A 23,244-nucleotide genomic window follows, 5' to 3' on the forward strand; every position below is an offset into this window, starting at 1 on the left:
TCTCAGTTGAGAACACTTCGATTAAAGTCTGTTCAACCTCAAAGTGCTTAGGTCTGAGTTCGAGCCTGGGTCCGTATAATTCTGAAGTTCTGAGGTATTTATCTTTTCCTCTATTTATGATCTTTCTATCTATGTATTCTGCTTAGTTAGTTTTATTAATTTCCCCTGCTTTTCAATTCATCTGCTCATCTCCAGTGGACCTGTTTGTTTGATCCAATTCTGGCATTGTTTCTGTTTGCTGTAATTATTATGAGTTACAATGTGTGTAATCGATTCAAATAAGTTTCGCCGATTAGTTAAGTTTTATTACAAACCTTTGTTTTTGTCAATGCTATTTGAATTGCCTAATTGTCCATTTCTGATTGATTGTTGTAAGTGTTGTAGGCAATTTTATAAATAGTTATCATCAATTAATTCAAGTTTTTATTAGTAGTTTCGTCAAATGGTTTAAGGTCAAGTGTTGTATGTGTTGATCTTTAGACAATTAGCTTCAAAGCTTGTCAATATGCTGACAATGATCCTACCTGATGTTGATTTTGATTTCAATTTCCAATTTCAGTTTCTAATGGTTGGTTCTGTTAAGTCCTGTGTGGTGTTAATACGGTTTGGATTCAAGTTGAGTCTGTTGTTTCCAGTTAGAATTTAGCCTTAGTCATTTAGTTATTAAAATTTGGTAGGATGGATTGATTATAGCTATTATAGTTTGTTGTTTGGTCTAATCTATGAGGTTTGAATTGCTGTTTTGTTTTGACTAAGGAAATTGGTTATAGCTGATAAAGTACAAAGGGTTGGGCTAGGACAGTAAAATACATTGGTTTCAGGGGTGATTTGGGATTGAAACAGTTAGGTTTATATTTTAGTGTTAGTGCTTTGTTAATGGGGGTATTAATTAATACATTAATAGGGAACAAAAGGTAATGGGGGGCTGAAAATTAGGGAAAAGGCTTCCTTAGTGGGATTTAAAGTAAAAAGAGCAGACTGAAAGAGAGAAGGAATCTGGAAAAATACTGGAAAAGAGAGGAAAAAATTCAGAAAGTAAAAATCAGAACTTTTACACTAAGAGTTAGAGTGTTAAGGCTAAACTTTTACATTAAGAGTTTCAGGCTGCTTTTCTTGAGTGTTTAACAAATCAGAAGACTGTTTCCTTGCATCTGTCTGTGTTTCATTTTGGTACTGCTGGTTTTCAGTTTTAGTATTTCCTGGATTTATTGGTTGTTGTTGTACTGCTGTGTTGCTGTGTATGCTATTGTTGCTTTCTGCACTGATCCTCCTCTTCTTCTCTTTGCTTTTCAAATACCAGGTACACAAATTGATACACTGGTTCTTGTAGGTTAAAACTTGAAGCATGAATACAAAGAAGTGAAGAGTTGAAGTTTTAAATTCATTATAGTTGTTTATTAATTTGTATACGTATTAGAATACCTTTTTCATTAGAATCATGTAAGTGTTTATTTATGTATAATTGGACATGCCTTTTTGTAATAGTTTAGTAAGAAAACTACCCATGTATGTTTAGTTAAAAGGATTGATGATATAGTAACTCTTGTTCTGTTACTTCAGTATTATTTGTTAAATTGCATATATCAAAAGCATGTTAGGCCATTTAGATTATTATCAAACATTCAATAGTTATCTCATTGAACAAATGGCCTGTTTCGGAAACTGATAGGAACATTGTTTAATTAGATACAAGTAGTTAATTTAATGCATGTAAATGGTTTAGAAAAAAAATTAATTAGATTTCCAAGTTCTTACATTCCAGTAGAACGCCACTTTAAATTTGAAGAAACTTGTTAATAAGATGATACCATTTTTACAAGCTATGAATGTGTAGAAACCATTAATTAGCCCTATTGGATTAAGGATGGCCCGGGTCCAGTTTTACCTCACATACGTTGGACTTGGGCCCAATAAATGGCAAACGGATCGCCCTTATTGCATCATTTTCAGAATTAATAAATCGTATACGGATCTTAACTCATAACCCGCAAGCATGTAAATAAATTAGGTACTTTTTCTTATTTTATTTTAGAGACGGACGGAAATAGAAAAACATAGTTACTATAGGACGATCCTTTTAAAAATGGAGGTGTGCCTCGCCATAGTAAATCACAAATTGCGGGTCCCTCAGTAAATATTTACTATAAAAATTGCTTAGACTTCGGAATGGACCGTTTAGCAAACTTTCACGGCCCTACCCAAAGTAAGTGATACGCTAGTCGCTTTAGGCACGCCTTTAATAATTTAATTTTCTTAAAACTCGGGTGCACATTTATGTGATCCAAATCAAAATCTCAATAGAGTCGGAATATGTCGATAACCACGGGTACATTGATGTGACGTGGTTCGAGATACATTTTCACGATGTTGCAATTCTCTATATAATAATAATAACAATAAAGCGGTTAAAAGTTGAAATTGCACTATAATTTTTGAACATGTATTAAAATCAGATATTTTAGCTATTACAACAGTTTAAGCGACCGTGCTAGAACCACGGGATTCGGGGGTGCCTAACACCTTCCCTCGGGTCAACAGAATGCCTTACTTAAAATTTCTGGTTCGCAGACTTCATTTGGAAAGTCGAATATTTTCCTCGATACGGGATTAAATTGGTGACTTGGGACACCTTAAATCTCCCAAGTGGCGACTCTGAATAAATAAATAAATCCCGTTTCGATTGTCCTTTAATTGGAAAAACTCCTTCACCCCTTGCGGGGACGGAAAAAGGAGGTGTGACAGATGTCAAGACAGCATTTCTTCATGGTGATCTAAAAGAAGAAATCTATATGGAGCAGTCGGAAGGTTTTGAGATTTCAGGAAAAGAAAACCTCATTTATAAGCTTACGAAAAGTTTATATGGCCTAAAGCAAGCACCAAGGCAGTGGTACAAAAAGTTTGACTCATTTATGGTAAGTCAAGGATATAAAAGGACTGTTGCAGATCAGTGTGTTTACATTCAGAGATTTTCGGATGGCAATTTTGTTGTACTTCTACTTTATGTAGACGACATGTTGATCGTCGGACAAGATGCAACAAAAATTAGACAGTTGAAGAAAGAACTCTCTAAGTCCTTTGAAATGAAAGACTTAGGTCCAGCTCAACATATTTTGGGATTGCAGATAACTCGAGATAGGAGAAACAAGAAGTTATGGCTATCTCAAGAAAATTATATTGAACGGGTGATCAAACAGTTCAATATGAGTAATGCCAAACCGGTAGGTGCCCCTTTGGCAAATCACTTCAAGTTGAGCAAGAGTTTGTGCCCCTCATCCAAGAAAGAGATTGAGGAGATGTCTACAATTCCATATTCTTCAGCAGTTGGAAGTCTAATGTATGCCATGGTTTGCACGAGGCCAGATATCGCACATGCGGTAGGTGTGGTAAGTCGTTTTCTTTCTAACCCTGGAAAGAAACATTGGGAGGCAGTTAAGTGGATTCTCAGGTATCTTAAAGGTACTTCAAAATCAAGTCTGTGCTTTGGGGGAGCTGATCCAGTCTTGGAAGGCTATACAGATTCAGATATGGCCAGAGATCCTGATGGAAGAAAATCAACCTCAGGATATGTTTATACTTTTGTAAGGGGAGTTGTGTCATGGCAGTCAAGATTGCAGAAATGTGTTGCACTATCCACAACTGAAGCAGAATATATTGCTGTAGCGGAAGCTGGAAAAGAAATGTTGTGGCTAAAGCGGTTTCTCCAAGAACTAGGGATAAATCAAACAGAGTATAAGATACATTGTGATAGTCAAAGTGCAATTGATTTAAGCAAAAACTCAATGTATCATTCTCGGACAAAGCACATCGACATTCGCTATCACTGGATACGCGAGGTGATGAATCAACAACTGTTGAAACTAGTGAAGATCCATACGAAGGAGAATCCAGCAGACATGTTAACAAAGGTGGTCACTCAAGAAAAGTTAGAGCTGTGCAGAGACATAGTTGGAATAACTTTCAAATAGTAGCTGTGTTGGAATGCAGCTGAAGGGGGAGAATTGATAAGTTCAGCTGCTGCCAACTACCAATTCTAGAAGTCCACCATTGTTGAAGCCACCATTGTTGAAGCCTCCATTGTTGAATGAAGAATTCAACCACCAACCACCTTCTTTAAGGCTATAAATAGAGCCTTATGTTTTACACAGAAATATCAATCCAGAGAGATTGAAATACAATCCAGGAAGAGATTGTGAGAACAAAAGAGAGTTTGGTGAGGTTTTTTTGTAGAGAGAAATTCTTGGTGTAAATTCTCTGTAATTTTATTATTGTGAAATAGAGTTGTTTTTCCTCCCAAATAATCTTCATATTGATCCGAGAATCACAACAACCTTGTGCAGAAAATCAACAGAACTGCAACCAGCCTTATAAACATTGTCCATAATCTGTTTGAAAGAAGGCTTAAAAGAGAGAGTTTTGTCAATCCAAACGCCATGAGCAATGGACAAACGAGGACCTCCATAGGGGCTGCCATCGGCAAAGACATCAGTGATGACCCGAGAAGAAACATAGTTAAGTTCTTCAATGGAGTTGAACTTGAGAAAAGACAACAGTTGGTCCAATGAACGACCTTTTGAGCCAGCAGCAATCATACCAAGAACTTTTTGAATAGAGAGTGGGGATAATACTATGTTGGCATTGGGCTGACGAAGTTTGCTGAAGAATACATGTTTTGCAAGCATTAAAGAAACATCCGTTTGCTTTAAGATTGATCTATAGAAATCCATATTGTCAAAAATACTATATACTTGGTGAGTAAAAACTTGGAGATTGCTCGAGTTTTTCTTTTTTATGTCTTTTGATATAATCGGATTCTTGACATAGAAGTTGCTAGCCTGCTTTAATTAGGTTTGTGTTAATAGTATTCGATCATAATTAGATTTTCTTTGATATAAAGCACAAATAAAATTATATAAGATGCCAGAGATATATGAATTAAGGTTTCATCATAAGGGTACAACAACAACAATGACAACAAATAAAAAAAGTGTAATCCTACAACTGGGGTCTGGGGAGGATCATACCTTCAAGAAGGCAGAGGCTGTTTCCGGAAAATATGTAGCACCACTCAACTTAGTCCTAATAGATGATAAATATATCATTCTCTGCAAATATAACACTCCTCTCAATGCTAATATAAAGCTTTCTATCGTCCATGCTATAATTTGAATTCAGACATTTCACGTAGGTTAACCAGCTAGAGGATTCATCACACTGCCAATGAATAACACCGCACCAGTAGATTCGTCTCTTATAAGGAATAGGAATGGATGGTCCGCAACAAAATCCATTTCCTTCTCAATAATCAAGGACATGGTCATTATTACAGTAGCGGTAACAGCTGCAGCTTCGGTTCCTTCCTCATTTACCTCAATGAAAGACTTGTGAAAAACCTGTGAAACAGACAGGTTCTGAGGCATAGGAGAATCAACCATCTCAGTGAGGCTACCACCACAAAAAGGCAACGTGAGGCCGAGTCCCTTTAGAATGTTGGAAGCTTCAAATCCAAAAGTTATTTTAAATTTAGGGATAAGAAACTTGCGCGCTCTAACTTTTCCATATGGAACATGGTTATTTAAAAATCCTGGTTCTAAGCTGATTTTTTCCAGTAAAGCAGGTAATCCATCATGGGCATCTGGGAGAATGAAATACATACAGAAGCGACGCGTATCCGTGCCTTGTTTATAAGGAAGCCTCAATATTTTAAAGCAATCAAACGCTGCTATGTACTGCTTCTTCTTGCTAGTCATAAATGGTGCTTGAATAGACCCTCCATTGAGGAGATGGAAGTCATGATCTTTCGTTTCTGACACATCGAACTTCTCATTCCATTCTCCTTTGAAATATAGTGCATTGGACAAGATCAGCCTTGTCATGTTGTTCACTGCATCGCGAGGAAGAATCTCTTTGATAAGACCATTTGTCTCCATTTTAGCCCACTGATTGACTTGATCGGCAACCTCAGCAGCCTTAATCAATTTTCAAGACAAACAGGTAATGATAGAATTAGCACATATATGCTTCAGCCAATATTTTTTTTTAAAATATAGCCAACAAAGGGGAATTGCAGTAATAAATCGATCACAGTACAAGGAAGGGGTAAGTAAGATCAGAAGTTGGCTGTTTTACATGTTAGTTAAGCAATGATTTGGGATTAGGCAGTGCACAAGTGAGGCCAATCTGAGCTTAAGTAATTAAGCACAGACCTGTATCTTGTTAAGCTTAGAACCATTTATGCTTATTTACTGAAGAAGCTTACTATCACTCAATAAAATGCCCAATTATTTAACTACCGTATCACATTCATGATAGGGCATTCATAAATTTTTCCTCTCATTCTTGGCTGCTTATCAAATAATTTTTTTGATTCTTTCAACTGTCCTAATTGTCTGATACTTTCCGCTCTTTTAGAGTCAGATTGATCAAGCTATTAATCAAATAATCAATTATGCGTCCATCCCATATTAATTGCAAACATCTGCACTCATCTCATATGTTAGTGTTTCCAGGCTAATGATGTGAATAGTAAATATTGGTTATGATAGTTTACAAACTAATTTTAATCAGTCTGATATACTCTGAAATGTAAATAGTAGCTATATTGTGTCGTTTGGTTTAGTGATAAGAGAATAAGGGAAAATAAATAAAATGTTGTCGTTTAGATAAGTGAGTTCGTAGCTAATGAAAAGTGTCTTACGGCGTCGTTTGAAGGTGTTAGTTAGACGGTTAAAAAGGGCGGAGGTCGTTAACAGAATTAGGGAGGGCCTTAGGGATTTTTACAGTGATTAGTTGGAAATAGATAGGGAATTCAAATGTACACATTCATATGATGAAATGGAATCTCTTTCCCTTCTTCTTCTTCACTGAATTCGTCTCTTCTCTTTTCGGTCTTTGTTCAGGAGATCTTCTCTTTTAACACCTTAGAAGATTGGGTTTTCTTATTAATTTCTTGTTTGTAATCTCGGGTGTATCACGGTCAACACGAAAAAGTAATAAGAATTCAATGAAACAAATCTATATCTATATCTATACTATATTAAAAGCACGAAGGCCCTTAGCGAAATGCCGGTCGTCTTTTTTATCCCTTTAAAATAGAGTTCGCACTAGACAAAATAGTCATTAATTATTCCCATAATACTTACTATTTTGAAGTCAATTAAAACTTTACTTATTAAAGTTTTCCTTACACAAAAAATCATAATATTTAGGACATCAAAATAAATTAAGTTTACCATTTAAAAATCAAACAATTAGTTTATAATTTTCTTCTTCTTATTCTACGTGCATAGAATATTTTAGGAACGTGCAAAGCTCCATTCAATGTAGTACACACTTTTCTTCCAATAAAATATTTAAACTACTCTATATACATCAATTTATATTATTATTTACTTGAAAATATACTTATGTTATTAATTGTAGTTTTTTTTGTTATCTATAACTTTAGCCCTTTCTAACCATCTAAAAATCATGAGTACTATGAAAAACTTAAAATCGAATTTTTGAAATAATACTTGACAACTATACAAAAAAATAATGAAAAATAAATAGTGTACAATTCAGTATAGTTGGAAAACAAAGTAAAATACTCTTAACTTAATTATCGGATAAAGTTATAATTTAATACTTAAAACTTTTAAATAAACTAAAATTTTAGTTATTAAATAACTCTTTATTATAGCTATATACAAAATTATAATATTTTAAATATTAAATAAATTATTTACTTATTTGAAGTGTGTAACACATTTATAGTAATATCTTTCATATTAATTTTTTAGTATCTGGAATTTTGAAATCAACTAAATTTTATCTATTGAGCTTTTGTATAATATTTGAAACTACACTCAATAATTATTTCGACATCCAAACATCATTTATTCTCAATGTGTAGAATCTAATACTAATTATAAAACAACATACAATCACTTATTATTTTTATTAATGTATGCAAACTTAAAATAATAACGATAAAATAATAGAAGAAAAAATTGATTCTAAATGAGTCGCCGTTAATTATCTTTTTCTTTTTGCAAATATTTTAATAAATGAAAGATAAATAATTAATATATATATATATATATATATATATATATATATATATATATATTAATTATTTTCTCAATAATTATTATTTTTAACGCTTATATTTTCACATATCAATTTTTTCAAGCCAACCTCGTCATGATAAAAGTAATTAATTTTAATTATTTGATCATTACCAATGCATAAAATAACAATAATTATCATGAGATATTCTTATAAAACTACAAGGACTTTCATTGCGCTGGATATGAGATCAACAAAAATATTTTCAGAAAGTTATACATTTTATTTTATTTTTATTATAACTCAAAACATTATTTAATATTATTTATGTAATATTTAAAGAAGTTATCTACTTATTGACAAGGGGAAGACGCGCAAAGTGCACACCCTACTTTTAACGAAATATCATTCGTGTTTTTTTTTTTTAAATAGAGTTCACACTAGACAAAATAGTCATTTGATTATTTCTTAATATTTAAGACTTTGAAAAAAACTAAAATATTTTTTACTAAATTATTCCTTTTTTGAAATAAGTATACATTAGAGTGATTAAGACATGTATGATGGAGCTAAGACTCGGGTTAGGACAGTATGAGGCGACTCCGAGCATTTTCCAGTTGTTATGGGATTACACCAAGGGTCTGCATTCAGCCCTTTCCTATTTGCCCTGTTGATGGATGCACTAACTCATCATATTCAAGGGGAGGTGTCATGGTGCATGTTATTAGCTGATGACATAGTTCTAATTGACGAGACACGAGGCGGCGTCATCGAGAGGCTAGAGGTTTGGAGACATGCCCTTGAGTCTAAAGGTTTCAAGTTGAGCAGGACGAAGACAGAATACCTCGAGTGCAAATTTGGGATCGAACCGACGGAAGTGGGAGTGGAAGTGAGGCTGGACTCTCAAGTCATTCCCAAGAGGGGTAGTTTCAAGTACCTTGGGTCGGTTATTCAGGGGATTGGGGAGATCGACGAGGATGTCACACACCGCATAGGGGTAGGGTGGATGAAGTGGAGGTTAGCGTCGGGAGTCCTGTGTGACAAGAAAGTGCCACCGTTACTAAAAGGTATGTTTTATAGAGCAGTGATTAGACCGGCCATGTTGTATGGGACTGAGTGTTGGCCGGTTAAGAACTCACACGTCCAGAAGATGAAAGTAGCAGAGATGAGGATGTTGAGGTGGATGTGTGGGCATACAAGGATGGACAAGATTAGGAATGAAGATATTCGACAAAAGATGGGTGTGGCCCCCATGGAGGACAAGATGCGGGAAGCAAGACTCAGATGGTTCGGGCACATTCAGAGGAGGAGCACTGATGCACCGGTGAGGAGGTATGAGCGGCTGGCTGTGGTGGGCACGAGGAGAGGTAGAGGGCAACCTAAGAAGTATTGGGGAGAGGTGATCAGACAGGACTTGGCGCGACTTACGATTACTGAGGACATGGCCCTTGACAGGGAATTATGGAGGTCGAGCATTAAGGTTGTAGGTTAGGGGAAGTTGTGAATATTTATACAGCGCACTAGAGTGAGACTAGCCAATTAAGAGTTAGTCTTTGGCTGCTACTGGTCATCTACTGATGCAGGGCTTTATCTGCTGGTTATTATTGTGTCATCCATCTATTTCGTATTTCTTATATTACTGTTATTTTATTATGAGTTTATTGATGATACTAATATATCTTCTCTTGTTGCTTTCTTGAGCCGAAGGTCTCCTGGAAACAGCCTCTCCGCCCCTTGGGGAAGGGGTAAGGTCTGCGTACATATTACCCTCCCCAGACCCCAATTGTAGGATTGTACTGGGCCGTTGTTGTTGTTGTTGTATGAAGTCAAAATATTTAGGACTTTAAAATTAAATGAACTTTTACCTTATATATAAATTATTAAAATAAAGAAAAATCTCCAACGACCCAAAATTAACAACTAAATCACAAAATCTTTACCACGTTTATTCTGCCAATCTCCCAAATCCTTCATTAATAAAGATGTCGTACCCTTCATATTTTCAATTCCAACAATATCAAGTTAAATAGTACTAATGAGTTAATATTTACCTATAATTAATAAAAGACTAGAATTAAAACTTTGAAAATATTTCGTTAAAGTACAAACATACTACAACAAAAATGCAAACTGAGATTTAACATTGTGAATCCTAATATCTTACACGCAAAATATATTTTTTAAATGATATTTATGTCAGTTTTAAGAAGTTTTTATTCAACACATGAGTACACGCACATCCCGTTTACGGTAAGACTAGTTAAAGAAAAGGACTAACCTTGTTCTGAAAATCAACAGACTCTAAAGCAGCCTTGTAAACATTGTCCACAACCTGCTTGAAAGAAGGCTTAAGAGGGAGTGTTTGGTCGATCCAAACACCATTAGCAACAGACAAACGAGGACCTCCACTGGAGCTGCCGTCAACAAAGACGATATTGACAAGATGAGAATAAAGAGAGTTGAGTTCATCAATCGATTTGGACTTGAGGAAACAGAGCAGCTGATCCTGCGTTGGTCCTTTACATCCGGCAGCAATAAGGCCAAGTACAATTTGAATTGAGAGAGGAGACAACACAAGGTTGGTATCGCCTTTAACCTCTTTGGAGAAAATGTGCTTAGCGAGCATGAAAGAAACATCCGTTTGGTTGTTGATTGACTCCCTGAGATCCATAGTTGCGCTATGCGTGCAAAGAAGAAGTAGGAGGAGGCAAGAATTTATATATTATACTGTTGCTTAACAGGTGGGGTTTTGAATTTGGAGAAATGGCGATCGAATAAGGAAACAATCTTTAAATATCACATTCATACGCCGGAAGAAAGGAACACACACGTAGCATTGTCTTTCCACAACAAAATCAATATTATATTCTACAGGAAGTTCAATGCACCTACTCCCTCACTCCGTTTCAATTTACGTAAACCTATTTCCTTTTTAGTTTGTGCCAAAAAGAATGACCCCTTTCCTTATTTAGAAACAATTTATCTTTACACAAAGATTTATAGCCACACATAATATATGTGACTCATTTTAGACCACAAAATCAAAAATCTTCTCTCTTTTCTTAAACTCCATGTCCAGTCAAATGAGTTTACCGGAGGTAGTATTATTTAATTGTAATTGATGGAAACGAAGGGAAGCTGTTAGAGGGAAACAACAACAAAATGACACGGAAAAGGCAAGCAGAGCATGTAATGTCCACCTGGCGTTGACTTGGGAGTTATCAACCTGTTGTGTTAGAAGCGTGTAAAATTGTGACTATTCAACAGACTAGTGTTAGTTTTTCATTTTAGTAATTACGTTGTCTTGATCAAGTCAGCTTTTAGGTGGATGTTAAGGTATATAAATAATATCTAAAAAATGAGTACATGAAAGAGAAAATGACATGTTACCTTATACACTTATTTAGGACAAATTCCTTACTGCTACAGAGCCAACATAAGTACAAGCTCCCTATGAATAATATAGTTGCAGACTTGCAGTTGTATCAGCCCTTATGAAGAACAGGAACAGAATAAGTAATAAAGTCGACGAGATTTCATTAATGGGCACCGAACATAATAGTATTGACAAGGCAATATTAACACCTGCAGCTTCCATTCCTTGGTCATTACCTCAACAAAGGACTTATGAAAATGTCTGAAACTAACAGGTTTTAAGCTTGAAAGGAAGCCACAATATCACCGACACCGCCTCAGAGAAATTAATGTAAGACCAAAAGATGGTTTAAATTTTTCGGATAAGAATGAGAAATTGAGAAAAAAATGTCACAATAAAGTATTATCTTAATTTGCTAGTATTCAGAAAGTTACAGTATAGTGTTTAGTAAGGACTTGTTATTTTTTCCCCTTCTCTTCATCAGCCCAAAGTTGATTTGAATTATCTATTTCAACAGCTTTCAACATTATCAGCACCAAAAAATGTAATTTTACTCAACACACCATAATATGGGTACCATTAGTTTTATAAGTAAAACAGTCATAATTGATAACTAAGTTGTGGACATAAATAAATCAAGTCCATAGTAAACTTTTAAGTTACTCTTAAACTCTATATCATGTCACAATACGCACAAAAAATCAAGCAAAGACGAGTCAATTATATAAGATGCCAGATATGAAGTACAAGATCTCATCAAACAGATACACAAATCAGGAAACTGATTATTTAGATACATAACACTTCTCATCAAGCAGATACACAAATCAAGAAACAGGTTATTTATATACATAACACTTATCCTTGTCCAGTATAGATCAATCCTTCTTTACAAATATAAGATCTCGCCATGTTAAACTAAGCTTTATATTATTCATGCAATAATTCGGATTCAGATCTCTTTCCTTCCAGATTTCTTTGTTGCTTCCGTGGGCTAACCAGCTAGAGGATTCAGCACGCTCCCTATGAAAAACACAGCACCGGTAGATTCGTCTCTTATAAGGAATAGAAATGGATGGTCAGCAACAAACTCCATTTCCTTCTCAATTATCAAGGACTTGGTCATTATTACACTAGCTGTAACAGCTGCAGCTTCTGTTCCTTCCTCATTTACCTCAATGAAGGACTTGTGAAAAATCTGCGAAACAAACAACCTCCCAGCTAACGGGGAATCCACCATCTCAGTGAGGCCACCACTGGAGAAAGGCAATGTGAGGCCAAGTCCCTTTAGAACCTTGGAAGCTTCAAAACCAAAAGTTGTTTTGAATTTAGGGATAAGAAACTTGCGCATTTTAGCTTTTTCAAACGGAATGTGATGATCTATAAAACCAGGTTCTGAACTAATCTTGTCCAATAGAGCTGGTAATCCATCACGAGCATCTGGCAAAATTAAATACATGCAGAAACGACGCATATCTTTGCCTTGCTTGTAATGAAGTCCCAACACTTTGAAGCCATCAAAGGCTACTGCATATTGCTTGTTCTTGCTAGTCATGAACGGCGCTTTAATAGACCCTCCACTGAGGAGATGGAATTTATGGTCTTTTGTTTCTGAAGCATTGAACTTGTCATTCCATACTCCTTTAAAATATAATGCATTTGCAAAGATGAGCCTTGTCATATTGTTTACTGTTCCATGAGGAAGAATCTCTTTAATGAGATTATTTGTCTTCATTTTAGCCCACTGATTGACTTGATTGGCAACCTCAGCAGCCTTATTCAATTAGCAAGACAAACAGAGTATACGACAGAATTAACACGTATATGCTTTAGCCAACAAAGGGAGTTTGCAGTAAGAAGATTGATTACAGTACTTGCAAGGGGTAAGTGAGAATTTGGATGCTTTACATGGTATATTTTAAGCACTGATTGGGTGTAGATTTAGGCCAAAAACTGAAGTTTTACAAAATTAAGCACGGCCACATATCCAGTTGAGCTTAGAACTACTTAGGCTTCTTTAGCTACCTACAAAAAAGAAGCTTATTACCACTCAGTAAAATGTCGAACTAGTCAACTAACCTGCTAAACAATAAGCATTGATGAAGATGAATTGTGACTCTTTCATCTTACTTTTCAAATTAACAACCAATACTTTTTACTCTTTAAACTGCCTCAATTCTGTGAAACGAGTATCAACCGTTGACATTATTTAGTTTTGTTACTACTTGAGGCTAAGCAATACAGCTTCTGTCCTAATTGTTTAACACTTTTCATTATTTTAAAGTCAGATTGGTCAATCAATCATTTATACCTCAATCCCAAGTTAATTAGTTGCAGTTTACTATATGTATATCCATTTTATATGATATATTTGGAGGGCTTATGATGAGAGTAATATGCAGGGTCAATTATACTAGTTAAAGAACCAATTTTCAGCAGTCAGCATGAACAAAGAATATTAAACCCCAGCACAAAAGAAACAAGATTTGAATGAAACAAACGAATAAAGGCCTAACCTTGCACTGAAAATCAACAGAATTGGAAGCTGCTTTGTAAACTTTATCCACAACCTTTTTGTAAGAAGGCTTAAAAGGCAGTGTTTGGTCGATCCAAACACCATTAACAACAGACAAACGAGGACCTCCATTGGGGCTGCCATCAACAAAGACGACGCTGACAAAATGAGAATAAAGAGAGTTGAGTTCATCAATGGATTTGGACTTGAGGAAGCAGAGCAGCTGATCCTTAGTTGGCCCCTTAGAACCGGCCGCAATCAGGCCAAGTACTATTTGAATTGAGAGAGGAGAAAACACCAGGTTGGAATCGCCCTTAACTTCTTTGGAGAAAACATGCTTAGCGAGCATGAAAGAAACGTCTGTTTGGGTGGTGATCGATTCCCCCATATCCATATTTTGATCATCGGAAGATTTAGATGAGTGAAAGTGAGAGTGAGAATGAGAAGAATGAGAGTGAGAGTGTCCCATGACGGGCAAATTGATCACAAAGTTGAAAGCTTTGCAAGAATTTATATAACAATCACTGATAACTAACATGTGGGGTTTTTGAATTTGAATTCGATTCCGCAAAACCCATATGGAGAAATGATGAATAAAGAAAATAAAAATTTTAACATTAAGCTTTATTCTTAGAAGATTGCGTTCATACACAAGAAAGAACAGAGGAAGGGAACACGTTAACACTCACTTTCAACAAGTAGAGTCAAGATATTGTTGTTTATTGAGTGGATAATTGAATAAAAACACGAAGTACAGAGATTGAAGCACGTAGCTTGGAAATTAAGTCGTCTTCTTCGTGCACAAAATATGGAGAGAAAGGAGATTATGTCCCAGCTGTTAGCCCAACAAGAAGAGAATCAATGCAGTCTGTCCCAAATAAATAACAGTTGATATTCTGGCGTCCAAATTAAGCAAATATTTTTGTTTATTTTTTTATGGTGTATCTGGTATAACATAAATTCTTTTTCCTCTGGAACGGCAGTCCCGGTGCACAAAGCATCCAGCATCAATGACCCTTTTGTGCGCGATATAGACAGTCTAACCTAATGCAAGTGAAATTATTTTAGAAAGTCACACAAAGTCAACTTTACCGTTGCTTCAAAACTACATTCCATAAATTATTTTATCTTACAAAATTATTTTCTAAATTATTAGTTTAACAAGTAAATGAATACGCTCTTCGCGTAGTTTTCTGGAAGAACACAAATGACATTACAAAAATAATTTTTTTGTGTGAATTTTGTTGAAAAATATGAAGAATTGTGAGAAATGGTGAAATACATTCTTATTTATATAAATCAAGCTCTAATACCATATCAATAAAAATTTAGTCAAGTAGAACAATGAAAGAAAATGCACAAACATATTTGCTTCTAAATTTTTTTGAATGAGAATTTACAATATAATTCGAATAAAATTATTTTATGTCACACTATGTCAACATTCAGTACTTCAAAGTTACCATCAAATGCTCTTGAAAGTGATGCTCTTCGGAAGTCTTAATTTCACATTGAGTCCTTGAATATAACAATAACGAAAAAAGTAAAAAATCTATTGATTGAAAAGAAAAAAGGTTAGTTACCCAAAAAGGGTTATCACGTGTAAGGGGAAAATCAAAAGTTTAGTGAGCGAAAAAAAAAAAAGTAGAGTTTCTATTAATATTACATCTCATTTAATAGTGAATTTATTTTGAATATTTTCCTCATAATTTGTTCTAAAAAAATTTCTCAAATAAAAGGGATTAGGTTTCGATTAATATTTTACTTTAGTTCTTTTAGGACAATAGAAAGCACAGTTAATTATTTTCTACTAATTTTAGAACTGCATTAACCGTTTCTAGTAACTTTATAAAAAGTATAGTAATATTTTTATTATATGACACTGTAGCATATATATTTGGTTAAATTTTCTCAAATAGTAATTCCGATGTATAAATTAATTTATATGCTTTTGAGTAAACGCTTTTTTTAATGGACGTCTTATTATTTGATTTTCTTCTTTTTATTTGAAATCCAATTCTTACACCTACAATATAGGGATAATGCATAAAATCCTCCCCGACCTATGATCATATTATCAATTATACATCTTTTCTTTTTGGGCGTCCTATTACCCCGAACTTTTTTTAGTGTAATTAATTCCACCTTATTAGCTGACGTGGCACTAGCAGTGTATTGCACATGCATCTAGCGCGTGAGAAAGACAAATGCAAACTAAAGATACATGGTCTTTATGCCACGTGTCCAAGAGATACATTTCTTCTTTTTTTTTAAGTTTTGTTTAAGGTTCTTCTCCATTTCTCTTCAAATCTGCAACTTATCCCACCACTCATGACCGCCCACAACCACTTCCTCCATATCATAACCAGGGGCGGATGCAGTGTTGTGATTGGGTTCAACTGAACCCATAATTTTCGACGCGAAGTAAAAATTTATATGTAAAAATTCACTAAAATTACAAAAAAATAGATTTGAACGCATAACTTTAAAAATCTAATGGTTTCCATGCTAAAAACCTTAAAATTGAACCCACGGGATTTAAATCCTGAATCTCCTCTAATCATAACCTGCTCAACACTGCCACCACAATTTCTCTTCAATCTACCCCTCCAATGGTGAAGTACAAATTATGACCACTCACAAAATAAAAACCCCGGAAGCAATCTGCTTCTCTTCACAATTAAAGCAAATCCTTTCTCCGAGATAAAATCCATGAAAAAATCCTCTTTGTTTTTCTTCCAGTGCACCAAAATCTTTATTCCAAGAACATATGAGAAAAGGATAAAATAATGCTTTCACAATTGCTGTCAATTTCCCCTCCATACATCTTTGAGGAATATAGCTAGCTTCGCAATACTAATTTTGCAAAATTTGCGGTGGAAAAGGAGGTTCTGTCACAGAGATGAAGGAAAAAAAGAAAAGAGAGAAATAGAAGAAGAAGTTGAAATTGCTGAAAAATAAAAGAATTATAAGCTTGAAATCGAAAAGCTAACTGAAAGAAAGAACGAAAATGGAAAAGGTCATCCATTGAAAATGAGAGGAAATGAAAAAAAGGTTTTAAATGATAAAAAAAGAAGAAAATAAAAAAGGGCAGTGACGCGCGTGCAAAACACTATCGGATGCTTGTTTGGTTGTTTTATGCCACGTCAGCAACACGGTGGAATTAATTACATTTCAAAATAATTCAGGAGGATAATAAGACCCCTTTAAAGAAAAAGTGTGTAGTTGGTAATATGATCATAGGTCGGGGAAAATTTTATGCATTATCCCTACAATGTAAGATGTATAAAAAAAAACGAAACTAATCGAAGTAGAAAAACGAATTAATTAAAGTAGGAAAAAAATATAAGAACATACAATGCCAACTTTTCGTGTTTAAAGACAAAATTGAACTAAAAAAATTCATGTTGTATGTTCGAATTTCTTCCCGTTTATTTGAAATCTAATTTTATACACGTGATATAACATGTGATTTCGTTATCTCAAGTTTTCAATTTTTTTAAGGAAAACAAAATTCAAAGTAAAAAAAAGAATAAAAAAACAAACAATGCCAAATTTCCATGTTAATACTGAATCAAATTAAAAAGAAGTTCATGTTGTAGCTTTTAGTTTCACTCTTGTGCTGTTCTTTATTTTCATTTTTTCACCTCCCCGCCCCCATAGTTGTTATTACACTCCAAAAAGTTAAAATTTTACCATAATATTATGATAACAATTAAACTTTTTTTACCTTGTAGCTAGTACTAATAGAAGTGTATGATAAATATATAAGTGTATGATAAATATATTTTAAATTCTTCACATTTCATTCATCATAATATTACTGCATGAACCCCCCAAGGTTTTACTATAAATTATGCATTACTCGAATTTATTTTGTAATGACAAAAACTTCACATACTAACTGAAAAATCAAGCAACAAAAGAGATGGGAAAGGGAGGAAAATAATAAACTATTTAATATTCTTTTCTATTTCTTGTAGAATTAGACTTGTATGCGAAGCGTGTTTTTATTTTCTCACAAGCAAATTCAGCATAACCAAAACTTTGCTCCAAATCCCAATTTCAAAACAGCTCTAACAACATCTTCAAAATCAAAATAATCCAAATGCAACAAAATTAACCTTCAAAGACAACCAAACCCAAAATATTAAACAATGAAATTGCAATAAATATAACACCAGAGAATAACATGCTAAACACAATATATATTTCAATTTTCAACAATTCGAGGAGAAAAAGGCCTCAAACACAAAGCACAATACTTCCAACTAACATCATTGAGAATAGAAAAAGTAAATGTTAAAAGCAAAAAAAAAGAAAGTAAAATAAGGGGAAAAGGCAAAAAGCTGATGGCAGCACCAAAAAATAATCTTTGAGATGCATCTTCACAGCGTTCGGCTTCTTCTCCGCCATAGTTTTATCATCGGAGGGTTTCTCCAACACTAGCTTCTTCTCAGTCTTATGCCTGCCCTTACAGCTTTGGATTTTATAGAGAGAAATAAAAAAATATTGTAAGAAAATGGACATTTTTTTGACAGAAAATAAGAAAAAGGTTAAAAAATCTGAGGAAAAGGATAAACTATCATACTGTTAAAAAAGTATGCCACATCTTCTTTTCTATTCCCAACTTTATATTTATATATAGATGTTTGGCTAAGTACAAATATGGTGACATAAAGTAATTGTACAAGATGGAGAATAGCATATTATGATAGTTTTCTTGCTAATTTGGTGGTATTTTGTAAATTAAGGTTTACAATATTAGTTATATATTTTAATGATGAAAAATAACTTACTTCTATTTGCAGGAAAACAACTCCAAAGAAGGAAGTGAGAAGGTAAAATGGAAGAGTACCAATAAATAAAAAATCAAGATTCCACAGAAGATCTAGAAGCAATGATATAATTACGAGCGTCATGGAGAACAAATATTTGATTCCAGTTATTTACGGAAGGCACAACAATCAATCTCATGGAAGATTTGCGGAGGATAATCAATCACGTCGATCAAGGAAGCAACGACTTGCGGAAGAAAATCAATCACGAAAGCAACGGACCAAGTATAGAAAGTTACTATCTTATTTTTGGAAGAAATCAATCTTGATTGATTCTAAGGATCAATTCCTTTGGGTTGCCCACTATCTATGGAATTGTCACACCTAGAAGACTGGCTTTCAAATCACATATATACTATACGAGGCGCAAAGGAAGAATATACTTTAATCGTACCACTATCAATCTGTCACGATCCAAAATTTAACAAGTCGTGATGACACCTAACCCAACCCGCTAGGTAAGCCAATTAACAACTATCCCATTTTCAATGATATTTAATAAGACAATTAAGCAAAAGAAAATATTTGAGTTTTATACATTCTCCAAGGACGGGAAGTACAAATCATGAGCTTCTAGGATTAGAATTTAGAAATTTGGTATGAAATAAATACATCATCCATTCGAAATGTACATAAATAGATTTTTATAAATCTAAGACTACCATGAACAAGAGGCAGCTACAACCGGAATGCAGGTACGTCTTCAATTCTAGCTCCCGTCGATTACAGTAATGTCAGCATCCAACATCTACACGCAAGGTGCAGAAGTGTAGTATGAGTACGACCAACCCCATGTACTCAATAAGTAGCAAACCTAACCTTAGGTTGAAAGTAGTGACGAGCTAGAACAAAGGTTGGGTTCAACACCAATAGCCAATCTGCATATTTCTGTATTTTTTATCTTTCTTTCTGTTATGACTTTTTACTAAATTTTTACCTCTATATTTCTAGTAAATATAAAAGAAAATTTGATTGAATTTATATATAGATATATAGATTATATTTGTCTAAAATATTTTTAGATTTTATACGAAAATGCCAATTAACTTTTTCTAAAAAATTGCTAGTTAGCTTAATATCAAGCTTGATTATCCTTCTTTTAATATAATATAAATAGATTTAAATAAGGAAGATCAAGAAATAGAACTTTAATCTATTTATTGAAAAAGCACTCACCTTTACAATGAGTAAGATCAGTAAATTGACCTTTTCTACGTTAATATTATAACACTGTAACCAATGAACTATTTATTTAGACCAAACAGCAATGAGAAAAAATCTAGATGCTAAATTAAAATAAAAGTTCATGATTATCTATTTGAATGTCCCGCTAATTAAGGAAGACGGTTTAAGGATTCCTTAAAAAATCTACGTCTAGCAATTAGGAATCTTTGTGGCGTGGCTGATTTCTTTTAATTCAGATTTTGATGAATAAAATTTTTTTTAACAAAATTAACCACATTCTAATTATAAACTAACAATTAATTACATTATTTTATTATCTTGTTCTAAAATTGCCAAGTGGCTTGTTAATATTTTGCCACTTGGCTTAAACACAATGCCAATTATATATGACAACTTTATTCCTTTAATATATATATATATATATATATATATATATATATATATATACACACACACACACACATACATACATACTAGTCTCTATGCTCGTACGCACGAATATAAGTCAAGTATCACATAATTTTACGAAGACACTAAAATTTTAATCGCGTATGTATTGTAATAGTATTATTTGTTAGAGTAATACAATAGAACTAATTAATGTATCTATTTAGTTACCGCTGTGGATAAACTAATATTTCAGTTCAAAACGTAATTGGCTATTGCTTGTCCCTCTAAAGGATCACCATAAAAAGGTTACATATAATTTGTGATTGTACTACTTTTTATTTATAAGGTACAAATATGTTTTTAGTCGTATCTTCCTTAATTTCTTTGGGTGTATTTATGAGTGCTCCTTCATTGATATCGCTAAGGTGGTATGACTTGTAAGCTATTAGGTGATAAATCACTATCGACAACTGTGATTTCAAGTACTTCGATGATACTATAAATATTTGTTCGTATATGGATAATAGTGGAGAGATATTTCCACATATATTCTTAAAATACTGTTAACGCAATCCAAATTAAAACATGATAACGTTTTCTTGATAAGGTGAACATACTTAACAAAAAAAAATTAATTAACACAGGATCACGCTAAAACTTACAATATTGACGGATAAGTTTCCAACTAAGCTAATTTGAACTGATGCACTTTGTAACCTGTAAGTGATGCCACCGGAGGTCCCTAAATTTGATCATCAAATCAAACATTCCATAAATCTTATTGGAATGAATATAGTAATATTACTAGTTAATTTGTTCGCGCGTCATGCGGTTTAGTAAACTTCATAAATTAAAAAATTTCAAGCTATACATCTTGCTATTAATATTTCAATTAGATAATTCTAAAAGTTCTAGAGGTACTTGGTTTTTGTATAATAATCTTATATATATGATATGTTTTCCTAATAAGAAGTATTCTTTGAAAATGTGCAGTCTACTATTATTGTTTGCTTCTAAAAATAATTAATATTAAAACCATGTGTATAAGGCTATAAAAATGGTAATATAAATCAATTCTTAAAGTATATAAGTAAAAGCAAAAAAAAAAAAAAAACCGATGTAACAATTTTTTCCATTGATTTTTTTTTGTTTACCTTTTTATCTATTCCTTTCCTTCTATATCTTTTTTCCCTTCCTTAATCCCTACCAGTTCTTTTTCAGAAAAGAATATCAAGTTTTCTTTTTCTCTCTCCTTCTCCAACATCCCAATAATAAATGTAAATAACCAAAACACTCAAAATATAATAATAAAGGAGATATTTTAAGAAACTAATACCATGATGAAGGTATATAACATAAGATGCTCGAAAAGTAAAGGAAAATGTTTATACATTTTTATCACGCAAGAAAAAACACAAAGAAGGGAATCAGTTTAATGAAGAAAGGTTGTCTTGAGGAAGGACCCTACTTGCCCCATTCAACAAAGTTACATTCATTCATATAGTCGATAGCTCGGCAACCTGCACATTATACAAAAATTAAAATGTTAAAATATCCAAAAATACAATTACAAAAGCAAATAAAGCATATTTAGATGTATCATAAAAAATTAAATTTCATAGAGTCGTTATAAAAAATATATGAGTAAATACCGATTTTAGGTTCTAATTGGCATAAAGTCAATAAAAGCTTCTGGCATAACCAAAACACATAACCTCACATCGAATTATTGAATTAGTTATATGTAAATTACATAACCTCATAGATTGTTGGCTTCAGAAAATCTCCATATGGAGCATAAAAAACACGCGCCTCTCCCATCTGCAAAAGAAAACAAAAACAAAAACAAAAACAAAGAAGAATTCAAGACTCATGCAACCATAAATTAGTAATCGAAAAGAAAGTCCAGATATTCCTTTCTAAACAGAGGAAAAAGATATTAACAGAAGAGGTAATTAAGGGGAAAGGTGAAATTGAGAAAGCAAATATAATTAACATTGTTGGTCTCAGTAATTGAAAATGTCTCAAAAACCAATCTAATACTCGAAAGCTTTGGAAACCTTCAAATACGTGAGCAAGAATGCAGCATATATAGATTCTTTAAAAATGAAACGTTTCTGCATATTGTTTTCCAAAAGCAACGGTTACCTATTTTGTAGTAACTGATACTTTATGTGAGGATGTTAAACCAATTGAATTCTTACAATGCTACATGGTTCATGAATTTTTTCATCATCTTACTACTAAATATGAAGAAAACATCAGTATATATATGGAAAAACCTTGACATCTTATCCTAGCAGCAAATTATATCTGATAACAACAGCAAATTTTATCTGATAAAGCTAAGCAACAGAAGGAAGCAGACCTTAGAATATGCCCAGTCGCCTTATGTAAAAGCTTAATTGAAAATCTCATGCTCCGACTCCACGTTCTTTCTCTAAAATCCCAGCAGGAACTCATTTAGTGTTATCAATGTTGCGGAAGCCAAATGTATATAGTGTGAATAAGTCACAACTACTATACCAAAAATTATGACAGCCACCAAATAATAAATAAGACAATAAAACAACAATAAAGGGAACACCAGAATTTACGAGGTTCGGCTAATTTTGCCTACTCCTCGGACACAACCAAATATTTTATTCCACTCCAAAAATACAAGTGAAATAATACTAAAGAGAGAAGATACAAATGCCTTAAACAGATGAGAAGGCAAATGAGAGGTGTGTTTCAATCCTAAACATTAGGCCTTCTTTTATAGGGGAAAAATCCCCCCAAACTTAACTCCCAACCAATGTGGGACTTTGGCATTTTGCCAAACTTCAACAAATCTCCACCTTGGCAAAATTCCACATTTTCAATTCTCTCTCAATAACAAATTTTGGTTGTGT

At 33.5% G+C, this 23,244-nt stretch overlaps 3 protein-coding genes and 1 long non-coding RNA gene across 4 annotated transcripts in view; all 4 read right to left on the reverse strand.

The window, feature by feature from the left end:
- LOC104210085 (serpin-ZX) overlaps positions 1-4,791 on the reverse strand; it is a 54,695-nt gene extending 49,904 nt beyond the window's left edge. The window contains 1 exon segment of the mRNA XM_070173838.1: positions 4,312-4,791. Coding sequence (XP_070029939.1) covers positions 4,312-4,724 — 413 coding nt within the window. The 5' untranslated portion in view covers positions 4,725-4,791.
- A 133-nt stretch (positions 4,792-4,924) lies between these two features.
- On the reverse strand, positions 4,925-10,857 carry LOC104210083 (serpin-ZX-like). The gene is made up of 2 exons (XM_009758890.2): positions 10,325-10,857; positions 4,925-5,966 (listed from the first exon to the last, which is right to left on the reverse strand). Exons 1-2 carry the CDS (start codon positions 10,715-10,717, stop codon positions 5,187-5,189), a joined length of 1,173 nt encoding a protein of 390 aa, XP_009757192.1. The 5' UTR covers positions 10,718-10,857; the 3' UTR covers positions 4,925-5,186.
- Positions 10,858-12,161: 1,304 nt separating this feature from the next.
- LOC104210082 (serpin-ZX-like) lies at positions 12,162-14,790 on the reverse strand. The gene is made up of 2 exons (XM_009758889.2): positions 13,939-14,790; positions 12,162-13,196 (listed from the first exon to the last, which is right to left on the reverse strand). The coding sequence occupies exons 1-2, from the start codon at positions 14,473-14,475 to the stop codon at positions 12,417-12,419; spliced, it is 1,317 nt and encodes a 438-aa protein (XP_009757191.1). The 5' UTR covers positions 14,476-14,790; the 3' UTR covers positions 12,162-12,416.
- Positions 14,791-21,795: 7,005 nt separating this feature from the next.
- Positions 21,796-22,793, reverse strand: LOC138889118 (uncharacterized). The gene is made up of 3 exons (XR_011406657.1): positions 22,719-22,793; positions 22,109-22,171; positions 21,796-21,870 (listed from the first exon to the last, which is right to left on the reverse strand). It is a non-coding gene; the product is annotated as an uncharacterized lncRNA (long non-coding RNA).
- Positions 22,794-23,244: the final 451 nt, after the last annotated feature.

This window comes from Nicotiana sylvestris, chromosome 4 (genome assembly GCF_000393655.2).
Source record: "Nicotiana sylvestris chromosome 4, ASM39365v2, whole genome shotgun sequence".
Taxonomy (NCBI): domain Eukaryota; kingdom Viridiplantae; phylum Streptophyta; class Magnoliopsida; order Solanales; family Solanaceae; genus Nicotiana; species Nicotiana sylvestris.